Source organism: Medicago sativa, chromosome 2 (genome assembly GCF_051527215.1).
Source record: "Medicago sativa cultivar Bolivia chromosome 2, Bolivia_mono, whole genome shotgun sequence".
NCBI classification, from domain to species: Eukaryota; Viridiplantae; Streptophyta; class Magnoliopsida; order Fabales; family Fabaceae; genus Medicago; species Medicago sativa.
In genome coordinates this window covers 83,588,082-83,601,935 of record NC_140750.1, presented here as the reverse complement: position 1 = coordinate 83,601,935, position 13,854 = coordinate 83,588,082, and the positions used below count along the sequence as shown (strand labels likewise).

The 13,854-nt window shown below is 35.3% G+C and overlaps 2 protein-coding genes across 2 annotated transcripts; one reads left to right on the top strand and one right to left on the bottom strand.

Annotated features, from left to right (window-relative positions):
* Positions 1–2,121: 2,121 nt before the first annotated feature.
* LOC146951641 (mediator of RNA polymerase II transcription subunit 33A-like) lies at positions 2,122–11,482 on the top strand. The gene is made up of 9 exons (XM_085747646.1): positions 2,122–2,902; positions 3,134–3,536; positions 3,789–4,140; positions 4,752–4,962; positions 6,674–6,788; positions 6,901–7,062; positions 7,192–7,858; positions 8,350–8,556; positions 10,022–11,482. The coding sequence occupies exons 1-9, from the start codon at positions 2,193–2,195 to the stop codon at positions 11,140–11,142; spliced, it is 3,948 nt and encodes a 1,315-aa protein (XP_085603772.1). The 5' UTR covers positions 2,122–2,192; the 3' UTR covers positions 11,143–11,482.
* A 439-nt stretch (positions 11,483–11,921) lies between these two features.
* Positions 11,922–12,716, bottom strand: LOC146951640 (uncharacterized). Its single transcript, XM_085747647.1, has one exon. The coding sequence runs from the start codon at positions 12,584–12,586 to the stop codon at positions 12,098–12,100; it is 489 nt and encodes a 162-aa protein (XP_085603773.1). The 5' UTR covers positions 12,587–12,716; the 3' UTR covers positions 11,922–12,097.
* Positions 12,717–13,854: the final 1,138 nt, after the last annotated feature.

Below are 13,854 nucleotides of genomic sequence, written 5' to 3'. Positions count from 1 at the left end.
CTCAATAAAAAAAAAATGAATCTCAAGTTTCACTGAGTGTTTATAATAGTTTTATACTCACTCCGTTTCAAAATGAGTGTCGCTTTAGCCAAAAAAAAATTGTTTCAAAATGAATGTCGCTTTCAATTTCCAATGCAATAATAATTTTTTCTTTTCAATTGTACCCTCCAATTAATACTCTGCACACTACTTCCAAAGTATTACTTCTAAAACTAATCAATAGTTAATAAGGATAATTTGGTAAAATAACCATTCTCTTTCTTTTAATCATTGCATTTCTTAATATGTGTGTAAACACCTAAAGTGACACTCATTTTAAAACGGAGGGAGTACTAAAAATAATATTGAATGCAATAATTAAGACTAAAAAGTCTATCAATATATATATACATTAATTATGAATCAATTGGGTCTTATACACAAAAGTTACTCATTCTTCTCCCTAAAATTGAGTAAATGATCAATAAAGCTTGCTTATATTGTGTAATTTCAAAATTCAAAATGACATTCTCGATTCTCATATAACATTATAGTCGATCCATAAATGTGTTTTTTTAGAGAAATGATCCGAAATGACGAGTAGTTCCTAATGCAGTTTGTTGATATAAGAATGAAGTTTTCATATGTTCATTAGAAAAGTTTCGATGTATAACAAGATTACATTGAATTTAGGTACACATTTTTCTATGTCCATGTCGTCTCATCCAACTAGCATAATTGACTTTGTCTTTTTTTTTTCCTCCACTTCTTGGATGGAGTTTTAACATTAATATTGTAGTCTTTCCTTTTCTAAATACATGTCGCCGTCAACCATTTTACACATGTCAATACGCAAATTTGAATATTAATATCTTTAGTTATGAAAATTTGTTTTTTTTGTTGAAAATATTCACTAAGACAAATTGAACAACATCTTACATGCTAACATTTTGTATTTACATATTAGTTAAAAATAATAGTCAAAGTTAGATAAACATTGCATATTTTAAAACTACGACATGTATTTTAAAACTGAGAGAGTATTTATTTTCCTAAATATTAGTTGAAGGAGGATGAAATATGAAATAGAGTTATGTATTCTTTTAAGCAATGTTCATTTATTAGTCGAATAAAGTTAATTCAATACAGGAAAGAGTTTTGCATTTAATAAAAAAATAGTGTGATTTGTCAAAAAAAAATAGTGTGATAATGTTGGAACAACAAGGATTTAATAAAAAATGTCAAAAATGAAAAATTGATTTTTTTAAAGATGTGCAAGGGATAGCAAAGAAAAAATTGAACACAGGGATCACAAAGCTAAACCAAGAGATTTATCCACCAAACATGCAATTCAAAAGATAAATTACAAACTTAGCTCTGAAGTTAGTGGATCATTAGGCACAATTTCAAGATAGACAAAGTGTATCACACTAAATTTACATGGGTTGGTAAAGATGATTTACCATCAAATATGTATCATTTCACTTCACGGGTTGATATCTTCAAAGATGAAGTGAGTTTTTTAATTTGTTCTTAAGTTAGTTTTACGATGAAACATAAGTTTTTCATTTCTTTGAACACATGTTGTGTTCCTATTTAAATTGATTTAGGTTATTAAAGTTAGGTGTTTTTTTAATAGATTCCTTTACATGTATAACACATTAGTTTTTTGATCAAAGATCTTCATTTCTAACCGTGAATAAGACATGTTTAGATATATATTTTTTATGAAAAATAACTCATGTTTAAATAGAGCGCACTTCATTTTATTGCACTCAAATATAAAAAAAAAATATTTTTTTTGGCAAATAAGATCAATAGATGTCATTAAAATAATAAAATAGTTTAAACAATGTTATAAAAATAGTCAATGAAGGTTGGCTTATTTGGTAAAGAGTTAACACACCCGTAAAGTCGTGTGTTCAACTTTCGTTATCACCATAATTACCTCTTTGTCTTTGGAACCCAAAATAATAAAATAATTTAAATGAATACATTTTAAAATATACTTCAAATATTATCAACGTAAATTAAAATACATAAACAAAAAATCAGCAAAATATTTCCCGTGCAAGGCACGGGTTTCAATCCCATATTCTCATCCATCCATATAATACGGTCAAACCCTTGTAAAAAGAAAGGAAAGGAAGAATACATAGCGAGTGAGTTGATTAGTCAAAAAAAAGAAAGAGAAAAGGTAAGCAAAACGGAAGATGACGACGGCGGTGGTGTGGGAGAGGGTAATAGAGATAACAAAGTGTGGACGTTCAACTGAAGTATGGTCAATTGAGGTAACCTCATGGCTGAAGACGGCGGGTGTGTCGTTACCGTCGGTGGAGCTTGCACACCGTCTTGTGTCTCACATCTGTTGGGACAACAACGTTGCTGTGACATGGAAATACTTAGAGAAAGCTATGGAATCAAGAATGGTTCCTCCTTTCCTTGTCTTGGCTCTCCTCTCCACAAAAGTAGTACCCAACAGACACCCTCTTCTCCACCCTCCGGCTTACTCACTCTACCTTCATCTTCTTAACACACACGCTTTCTCTCTCTCTTCTCTCATCAATTCTCCTAATTACCCTTCTCTCATGAACTCCATTCATCAACTTCTTCGCCTTTCCCAACTCTATCATGATTCTTCTTATCCTCCTCCTCCTCCTCCTCCTCACCCTGGCCTTGTTCTTGTTCAATTTCTTTTCACTCTTGTGTGGCAGTTACTTCAAGCATCCTTACAAGACGAAGCTTTACTCCAACATAAGAATTCCTTATTATTCCTCGATCATCCCGATCTCACTATGGAATTGGATAATCACCACCACCATCCTCTGCACGCCAAAAATACTGCAACAGCTATTCAATTCATTGCACACTTTCTTCATAACAAACTCACTTCAAGGATTCTCTCCTTGGTTCAACGAAACATGTAACAATACTTACTATATTTGTTTTAACATGTAGTCCCCTCAAACCCACTTGGGTTGGCTTTGTGGTTTTGCCTCAACTTGGGTGGGTTAGTTTAGTTTTTTTAAAAAAACAAAAAGAAAAACATGCAGTCCCCTCATAATTTTTGTTGACCCAAATGTCTCTTGTGAATAGGACTGGAGGGGGTAGTAATTAATTTGTTTATTTCTCTCAATTTCTTGTTTATATGTAGGTCAACGCATTGGGGTGCTTTTGTTGATGACCTAGAGCAGCTTGCGGCGAACTCGTTGATTTTGAGGAGCTTGAAACATGATGTATCTCCTGAGTTGTTTCATCCTTTGAATTTAAAATTGAATTGGCCTTTGTCTTGTGAATCGAACAAGAAGATGAAGTTGAGTTCAGTGTTGTGTGCAAGTGGGAGTGGAAGTGCGGACCAATCTCATAATGATAGTTCTCTTTGGCTTCCCATTGATCTAATACTGGAGGATGCAATGGATGGTCATCATCATGTCATGGCTGCCAGTGCTGTTGAACTTCTTACTGACTTGGTCAAGGCTTTACAAGCAGTCAATGCTACTGCATGGCACAATGCTTTTTTAGGTTTATGGTTTGCTGCACTGCGACTCGTTCAACGGGTAAGAAATACTAACTTGTTTCAAGCAATTGATTAACTCAAATTTGTTCTGATTGGTTGGTTGCTCATTTATGTGCCAGACACTGCATTGTCCACGAGCTTACAAACTTGTAACATGTGGTCAAATGCAGATTTTTTAGCCATAAAAATTAAAGAAAATATAGCATGTCAATTTACCTTCTTTGTAAGCTTGCATATTTTTGGACTCTATTACCTTGTTTTGAGACTTGACATTTATTTCCTGTTCTTTTAGGAGAGAGATCCAAGTGAGGGTCCTGTACCTCGCCTTGATACCTGCTTGTGTATGTTATTGTGCATCACGACCCTTGTAGTTGCTAATCTTATTGAAGAAGAGGAAGGTGAACTGATCGAAGAAGCTGAACGTAGCCCTAGAAATCAAAGGAAGGACAAGCCGGCTATGGGAAAGCGTCGTGGGGAATTGGTTGCAAGCTTACAGTTATTGGGTGATTATGAGGATTTACTCAATCCCCCTCAACCTGTTATTTGGGTGGCTAATCAGGCTGCTGCCAAGGCTACTATGTTTGTATCGGGACATAGTGGATACTTGGAATATATGAATGTGAATGACTTACCCACAAACTGCTGTAAGTGACTGGCTTTTGTGAATCTCTTAAGTGTCAGTTACGATCAGTTACGGAAGTAACCCCGCTCATTATTATTTATTTTCACTTGATCATGTATTCATTTTATTTTGGGTGATATGTTCAGATATGGGAAGAATGTAATTAATATGTTGGGGGCCCAAAATTTAAATTAATGGATGGGTTTTATGAACAATTCAAAACAAATTTCATCCAATACTATTATGTAAGGAAACTTCATGACAAATTAAAACCAAAAACCAAGAAAGAACACTGTAGGCCTACTCCGGACTCTCGATTTCAAATAGTTAATACGGTCCATCGTATATGTATATGCATTCATTTACCATGTTAGCTGTTCCTTAATGAATTTTCTGGGGCAGACGACCTGGCCCTTCTCTCTATCTTTATCTTGGCCATCATAATTTTAATCATCCATTGTTTATCGTTTTCAATTTAGTCTGGTTCCATCGGATTTGATCTTTTTTTAAGTCAGTAAGTGATCTAGTTTTCTGTTTTCTTCTCCTGATTTGCTCTCAGATTTGGTGGTTTCTTGATGGTTTTTCATGTTAGTCTTGAGCTCCTAATCATACCTCTTTTATGATTCACTGCAGCTGGTAACCTGCGGCATCTGATTATTGAGGCTTGTATTGCAAGACATCTGATTGATACCTCGGCTTATTTTTGGCCTGGTTATGTGAGTGCACCTTCCAATCAGCTACCTCGTGGTATTCCCAACCATTTACCTAGCTGGTCATCATTGATGAAGGGTTCACTGCTAAATCCTCCATGGGTCAATGTCTTAGTTGCAACTCCTGCTTCCAGGTATGCTGCTGCCTCGTATGTCATTGCTTCCTTAATATGCCACATGCTCTCTGTGATAGTTGCTTCCTACATGGTAAAGTAACAGTGATGAATATCATACAATACTATCTGGCGCAGTGTTTCTATTTATCTTTTTCTTTCCTTTTCTATACAGCTTCCACCTCTTGGCCGTGTTCTTTCCTTGGACTTTTTAGCTGTTGATTTACTCTAAAGCTTCTATGCTTTAAATCGATTAAATTGCATTATTAATTCCATTAGCAACCTTTGGTATAACTTTGGACATTCCAAATTTCTAGTTCGTAAATAATACCCCTTGGTTGCTGCCATTCACTCTGCTCACTTAGATCACTCTTAGTGCATTAGTATCGTTACTAGTGACTATTTTGGGCTTTTCATTGTAGGATTGTGTATCCTTTACTAGAGTTACTCTGAACGATCAAGATTATGCTTTTTTTTCTTTTCTTTTTTTCTTTTGGATTATAATTGGATATTTAACTTAACTTCTCATCATTTCTGTCATATATGAAGTAAATGTTTTAAGGCAATAACTGGTAGTCCAGATTCAAATTTTTGGAGGAATTCCTTATCACTCCTAGTTCATTCAGACTTGAAGATCACCCTCCTTTCTGTTGTACTTTACTCTCTTACTCGCTAAACTGATCTCTAGAGTCTAGAAATGTCTCAGCATCCTCTAATTTTAACTACAGTATTCATCCTGCATCAATGAAATAGCAACTTTGATGTTTCTTGTCTAGTGCCCTTGGTTGCATTACCCTTTTGTCCAGTTCTGTGTATTAGTATTGGGCTATTCTTGCATGGATGTAATAAGGGTTTGTCTAACATGTGCAATATTGCACATGTTAAAGCAACTAAAAGTGGAAATTTTTTATTGAAAAACAACAATTATTTATTAAAAAGATACATATTTTATGCTAAATGCACAAGTTCCAATGCAAACTTACTTTTTTAAACTTCTTAACATGTGCAAATTTGCACAGGATAGAAAAACTCATGAAAGAATGCAAATCTTATTTCCGTTTGATTTTTTTCCTTATTTCATTTTGTTTTCATGAACATGTGCTTTTTTTTTTTTGTTTCCGAAGTGGTTTTTTTTTTTTGGCCATTCAGTGGAACTGGAAAGCTCTCTTAAGCTGATGCTTGTGTGTTCTTCTGTATTTCTCTATTCTTCAATAAATACTTTTTAGAAAAAAATGAATCTGTAAAATATACTCAGTGCTTCTATTTAAGACGCTGATAAGTTAATGTGGTAGGTAAACTACATTATATAGAATGTGTATCTAGGTATCATAGATATTATACCCTAACTAATATTATAAAGGTTTTGCATATCACCTTGTCTTATTACAGACCGGGAAGGGTGGTACTAGTACTTAGTCTATGATGGGCTTTATTACTTACTCCTATAAATATGGAATAAAGTGACTCCTTTCATCTGGAAATGAAGAGCAATTACTTGTTTTTTAGCCAAAATAGAGATGGATTCATAGATTTTAAATAGACACAGACACCACACATGCATTAATAGAGATGTCTGTGTTTGAAAGTGGCAGATGTCTAATTGGTTGTAGTTTTGCCTAATATCTGGCTTCAGTTTCCCCTTTCTGTTTCCTGAAGTAAGGTGTATCAATGCTCTATTATTTATATTAAGTGGTAATGCAACTGAATTTTAAGCTTTTGAATTTGATGGAAGCTTAGCAGAGATTGAGAAAATTTTTGAATTTGCAATCAATGGCTCTGATGAAGAAAAGATATCTGCTGCTACCATTCTTTGTGGAGCATCTCTAGTACGTGGGTGGAATGTGCAGGTGATCTCAACATCAACAATATCATTTGACTTTCGCATAATATCAAAACTTTGTCTGGCTCATTTTTTGTCTCTATCCTCCTCCTTCGTTACTTTTCTATTGCTGTTTGCAGGAACACGTCGTTTTTTTCATCATAAAATTGCTTTCTCCTCCGGTTCCTCCTAAATACGCTGGGACAGAAAACCATTTGATTAGCTATGCTCCATTTTTGAATGTCCTACTGGTTGGAATTTCATCTGTAGACAGTGTTCAGATTTTCTCCCTACATGGTGCGGTATGTTCATTTAATGTGTACGCATGCTTGTACATGCACAATAAAAGTTTGCATCTTCAATTCACTTCACTATTTCTGCATCCAGTTTGTTTCCTGATTCTGTGAATTCATTTTACCATCTTTTTTCAGGTTCCACTACTTGCTGCTGCACTAATGCCTATATGTGAGGCGTTTGGATCATGTGTTCCTAGTGTGTCATGGACTGCTGCAACTGGTGAAAAACTCTCTTGCCATGTGGTATTCTCTAATGCATTTGTTCTCCTGCTGAGATTATGGCAGTTTAATCATCCACCTGTTGAACATGTGATGGGAGGTGCAGCAACTCCAGCATTAGGCTCACAGTTAGGTCCTGAGTACCTTTTATTGGTTCGGAATAACACGTTAGCATCCTTTGGGAAATCACCAAGAGATAGAATAAAAAGCAGAAGATTTTCAAAAATGATAAGTTTTTCTACAGAGCCTGTGTTTATGGATTCCTTTCCAAAACTAAACACTTGGTATCAGCAACATCAAGAATGTCTTGCATCAACTCGATGTGCTCTTGTTCCTGGAGGGCCTATTCTTCAGATTGTTGATGCACTGCTAAGCATGATGTGCAGGAAAATAAATAGAAGTGCTCAATCATTGACATCTACAACTTCAGGAAGCAGCAACTCATCTGGTTCTTCATTGGATGACGCTTTGATGAAACTCAAAGTGCCAGCATGGGATATCCTTGAAGCAGCTCCATTTGTTCTTGATGCCGCTCTTACAGCTTGTGCTCATGGAAGACTTAGTCCCCGTGAACTGGCTACAGGTTTGCCTAGTTTCCTCATGGGTGCATTTTTATTTTGCATTATCGTTGTGTATCATTAAGAATTATCTCGGGATTGTATTGAGGCTTTCATGCTTTAAAATTAAAACTAGAGAATGTCGGAACTAGAGAATGTCCTACAAAAGAATTAAAGAAGATTGAACATGACATTTTGGAAGAAAACTTAGTTCCTGGGGGGTCATTCTCAAGCTAATGCAACACAGAAACAAAAAACCACAAAAACTAAGCCTGAAACGTAGAAACTGGGTGAAAGCAAAGGTAGAAATGCAGAAACACAAACTAAGAAGTGAAAAAATGTATAAACGAAGAACCAATTAATTGCAGAAACACAGAAACATGATTTTATCAATTTTGTACCTTTAGTTCCACTGTTGACTGTTGCTTTTGCAGAAACAAGCTATTTTGGATACCAATTATTTGTTTTTCAAGTTGTTTGCCTAATAGTAAGTCTATGTGCTTGCTTCTTATCTCAGGTCTCAAAGATATTGCTGATTTTCTTCCAGCATCTTTGGCAACTATTGTAAGCTACTTATCAGCTGAAGTAACACGTGGTGTGTGGAAGCCAGCTTTTATGAACGGAACTGATTGGCCTAGTCCTGCCGCTAATTTATCCATTGTCGAGCAACAAATCAAAAAAATTCTGGCAGCCACTGGTGTTGATGTCCCAAGCCTCGCAATAGGTTTGCAAATTCACTTTTTTTGGTTCTGTGAATATTAATTGAACTCAAATGGTTAGAGATGGCCCTCTTTACAAGATCAAATTATCCTTTCGTATATGATTCTTGCTGCATTTACTTTATTTTAATTCTGTAGGCCAATAACTTGTTGTGTTTTACATATTTGTAATTCTTTTGACTTTACTGTCAAAAATAATAATAATTGTTGGAAATCCCACCTTAATTGCGATAGGAGGTGTGTTGGTAATTCCACCTTAATTGCGATCTGCCCCTAGTTGCCTTATGTTGGCTTGTCTTTGAGGGGGTGGATTTAGTCCCACATCGGTTACATAGGAAGCTTGATCAGAATTTATAAAGACGAGGCACTCCTCACCTTACAAGCCGGTTTTGTAAGGATGAGTTAGGCCCCAAATTTCAACATGGTATCAGAGCCTATCCAAGATCTACCGTTGTCGGGATTCCGCATTGCCACGCTTCATGCCCATTGGGTCTGAGCGTGAGGGGGTGTGTTGGAAATCCCACCTTAATTGCGATAGGAGGGAGGTGTGTTGGTAATTCCACCTTAATTGTGATTTGCCCCTAGTTGCCTTATGTTGGCTTGTCTTTGAGGGGGTGGATTTAGTCCCACATCGGTTAGATAGGAAGCTTGATCAGAGTTTATAAAGAGGAGGCACTCCTCACCTTACAAGCCGGTTTTGTAAGGATGAGTTAGGCCCCAAATTTCAACAACCAGATATATGATAATATTGACAACCAGATATATGATTGACCTGGAAATATCCACTGTATTTTTTTTGGGTTAAATATGTATTTAGTCCCTACAAAGATTGACCTGGAAATATCCACTGTATTTTTTTTGGGTTAAATATGTATTTAGTCCCTACAAAATTACAAAACAACAATCAATAATTAATATTGACAACCAGATATATGATAATATATTGACAACCAGATATATGATAATATTGACAACCAGATATATGATTGACCTGGAAATATCCACTGTATTTTTTTTGGGTTAAATATGTATTTAGTCCCTACAAAGATTGACCTGGAAATATCCACTGTATTTTTTTTGGGTTAAATATGTATTTAGTCCCTACAAAATTACAACAAGTTTAGTCTCTACAAAAATTTTATTCACTTTTAGTCCCCAGTTGCATTTTATAGGGACTATTTTGGAGGACTAAAAGTGTCCATGTTTTGTAAAAAGTTTTCAAAATAGGAACTATTCTTACAAATTACTAAATTATGTAGGACTAAAATTACCATTAAAATTTTATAGGGACTAAACTTGAAAACTTGTGATTTTGTAAGGACTAAAAACATATTTAACCTTTTTTTTACTGAATGCATGCTGTTTTTTGTGGACTGATTTTTTTTTTTTTTTTTTTTACATTATATATTTACATGCACAAGGTTTATAAAATCAATCTGTTGACATTACATTTTGAACTGCTGCAAGCAGATGGGAATGCTCCAGCTACACTTCCTTTGCCTTTGGCGGCTTTCCTAAGTCTCACAATAACCTATAAGCTTGATAAATCTTCTGAGCGCTTTCTTGTTTTGATTGGCCCATCTATGATCAACCTTTCTGCTGGTTGCCCCTGGCCTTGCATGCCCATTGTAGGTTCTTTGTGGGCTCAGAAGGTTAAGCGCTGGAGTGACTTTTTTGTATTCTCTGCTTCCAGAACTGTCTTCCACCATAGCAGGGATGCTGTAGTTCAGCTCCTAAAAAGTTGCTTCACGTCCACCCTTGGGCTTGGTTCTGCCTGTATTTATAACAACGGTGGTGTTGGTGCTCTCCTTGGTCATGGATTTGGTTCTCACTTCTTAGGAGGGATCTCTCCAGTTGCTCCTGGAATTCTCTACTTGCGAGTTTACAGGTCTATTAGGGATGCTATGTTCTTGACAGAAGAAATTGTATCTCTTCTAATGCTTTCAGTTAGAGATATAGCAAGTGGTGGGTTGCCCAACGGTGAAGCGCACAAGCTAAAGAAGACTAAATATGGAATGAGATACGGACAGGTTTCTCTTGCTGCATCAATGACACGTGTCAAGCATGCTGCGCTTCTTGGGGCTTCTTTTCTTTGGATATCCGGTGGTTCTAGTTTGATTCAATCTTTGATAACAGAAACTCTACCTTCATGGTTTTTATCATCCCCAGGGTTGGAGCAGGAAGTGGGAGAATCTGGGGTTGTGGTTGCCATTCTTAGAGGCTATGCACTGGCATGTTTTGCTGTACTTAGTGGGACATTTGCTTGGGGTATCGACTCTTTATCAGCAGCATCAAAACGGAGACCAAAGATTATTGGGATTCATCTAGAATTTCTTGCAAATGCTCTAGATGGGAAAATTTCACTTCGCTGTGATTGTGCAACGTGGCGTGCCTATGTGTCCGGGTTTATGAGCTTGATGGTGAGTTGCACACCACTGTGGATTGAGGAACTTGATGTGGATATGTTGAAGAGAGTGAGCAAGGGATTAAGACAGATGAATGAAGACGACCTGGCTCTTCAGTTACTAGAAATCCGAGGGAAGAGCCTCATGGGTGAGGTAGCTGAAATGATAATACAGAATGAACTTTAACGGATCAAAACTTAGGATTGTGCATATGGATCCGAACTTGTTGACTGCATGGAATCTCTACTGAAAGGAATCTAGATCCCAGACTAACCATTATTTGTGATATTAGGGATGATGATATTTCTTCTCAGGAAGAGCAATGGTGCACTTAATTTTCTAACTTCTTGCTGCCATTTTTGTAGATAATGTAAATATCATAAATTCATAATACCCCTTAAATTTTGAGCGGTTACATTACATTTAACCTGCCGTATGAACAGTTAAATCATAGTAAGTATTGAATAGATGTTTGTCATTGTCTGTCCAGAAAACAAAAGATTTTGTTGTTGGTCATGTGAGTAAATTTTGGGGGAATGTTTTTGTACCTTATAAAACATCTTGTTTGGATAGAACTCTTGATCAGTGACTGAAGATAATTTGGCTGTAGAATCCATCATTTGCATTAAACGTCTTCCAATTAGGAAGCCCGTCGAATTTTGATGTTAAGTAATTGTTTCACCGCCATTTAGAAATATAGTTTAACATTTATATTTTAACTCTACTATCAATTTAACATTTATATTTTAACTCTGCTATCATGTACCATCATTTGTATGATTTGATTTAGTGCGATGTATTTCAAAGTATGGAATAAGAAACTACTTTAAAATTTAAAATACTAGACACCAGTACCAGAACCTGATGTATTGAAACTTTTGGAGTCTAAGAATTGAATAAAAGAATAGCCTAATCCTATTACATAATGTTTTGAATTAGTTTGGTTGAGTATAGTACATAGTACATACATACAAATCCAATCATATCATATATAATAAATATAAATGATGTGCCCGTGTAACTCATAACAAAATAGAGAATGACACAAATCAATCAAAAAGAAAACAAGAAAGCCACACGCTGGACTTGGCGCTTGGTAGCTCAGATGAGAAGAAAGAAAGCTTTGAATTTGAATTCAGCTTCAGCACACTGTTTCTTCTGTTATGGTCTCCAACAAAGGCTTCTTTGACCTGCTGCATAAGGACAACCTGTGCATAGACAAGTCTTGATCAATGTCATCCAAGTCCAACTTTGGTTGTGATTCCCTTTCCAAATTAGATTCTGCAGAAGGAAGAATCTTGTTCATTTTTGCAGAGACCCTTTTTGCAGTAAGTAGCAAGGAACCCATATCAGCTGCTGTGACAGCAGGGTGAAGCTTCTTCATTGGAATCATCACATAAACATTACCATACTCTAGTTCCTCATCCGCATTGAGGGCGCAAAACCTTGTTCCAATCTGCAGTGAACGAGTGTTTACCACAAAGAAACCTGGCATCTCAACCATAAGTTCGGCTGCTTTCACTGCTTCTTCAAACTTGTGTATCTCTCCACTTGGGAATATCACCTTTATGCCTCTCCAATGCTTGTTGTTTCCTCCTACTGATAGACTACATGAAATGTAGTTCCCCATATGTTATGTATAATATAATATACTCTAATTTAGTAAACTATAGGATGTGAAGCTATATATATTTGGAAACAAGTGTTTTTCAATCAAAGGGAAGGAGGATTGGATATATATGTGAGCAAAGCAAGTCAAACAAGAAATTTTAGATTGGAAGATTCAACGGTGGCCGGCCAGTGCAGAGTTATATACATATATACGCATATGGTTTGGTTGACATTGTGATAGAGTCCGCGTTGGGATTAATTTGAAAATAATAAATGCCAGTAAGATCAATGGGAAGTTTCTATCCCATTTTTCTAGTTTGTGATATAATGTAAGCTCATATTTGTTTATTTTGTATCCATGTACGCGTATAACATGTTATGAATTGTTTTCGTAATCTTAAATTGTTCTCGCAAATACTTGATAGTTAAAAAAATACGAGTTAATTTTGTCTATATTTTTATTTTTATTTTTATTTTTATTTTTATTTGGAGTATGTAACAAATGTGCTGCGTTATTTCAAATATGATGAGCTGCATGTGAACTCACGAAACACTACTGAAAAGCTTATAGCTTTGCGTGACATTATTATCTATGGTGACGGTGATGGTGTCGGTTGTAAGGAGTTGCATTGCAGCTCATCATTTTTTAGGCATGGTGGTTGATTATACATTTCCAATAGGGGAAAAGTCATTCATGATACAACCCCAAATAAATATTATTTGAACACACTCACATAAAACTAACAAAATTAAATAAAATGTATTTAGTCACATCAATTGATATATTGTAATTTTATTTTATTTTTAATTTTTTCTTAGTTTTGTGCTTGTGTCCAAATATTTTTATTTGGATTTGTGTCCAACCAAGTGTGTCTCTCCAACACATTCTTTTTCTTACGTAGTCACAACCCCAAAATAAAAATATTTGGACGCACACACACAAGTGATCAGTGACTAAATTATCGTCTTGTAATTTATATAGAAAGAAATGTTCTTTTAAAAATTAGCAGCGCTGTTATTTTAGTTTATTTTCAACAAATAGATAAGAGACAATTTTCATTGTAATTGTATTGTATCAAGCAATGTTATTTCTTATTTTTTATATGGTTTTCATTATTATTTTTTAAATTTTATATGGTTTGTCTTTTTTTTTTTTTTTAATTTTAACCAACTACAGCAATGAATAAGAAGCTTTGTTTATATAACAAGAGTCGTTTCTCTATCTATTGTTCTATCTATCTGTTATTCTTTATACTTTATATTTTATTGGCTGACATCTCATTCTAT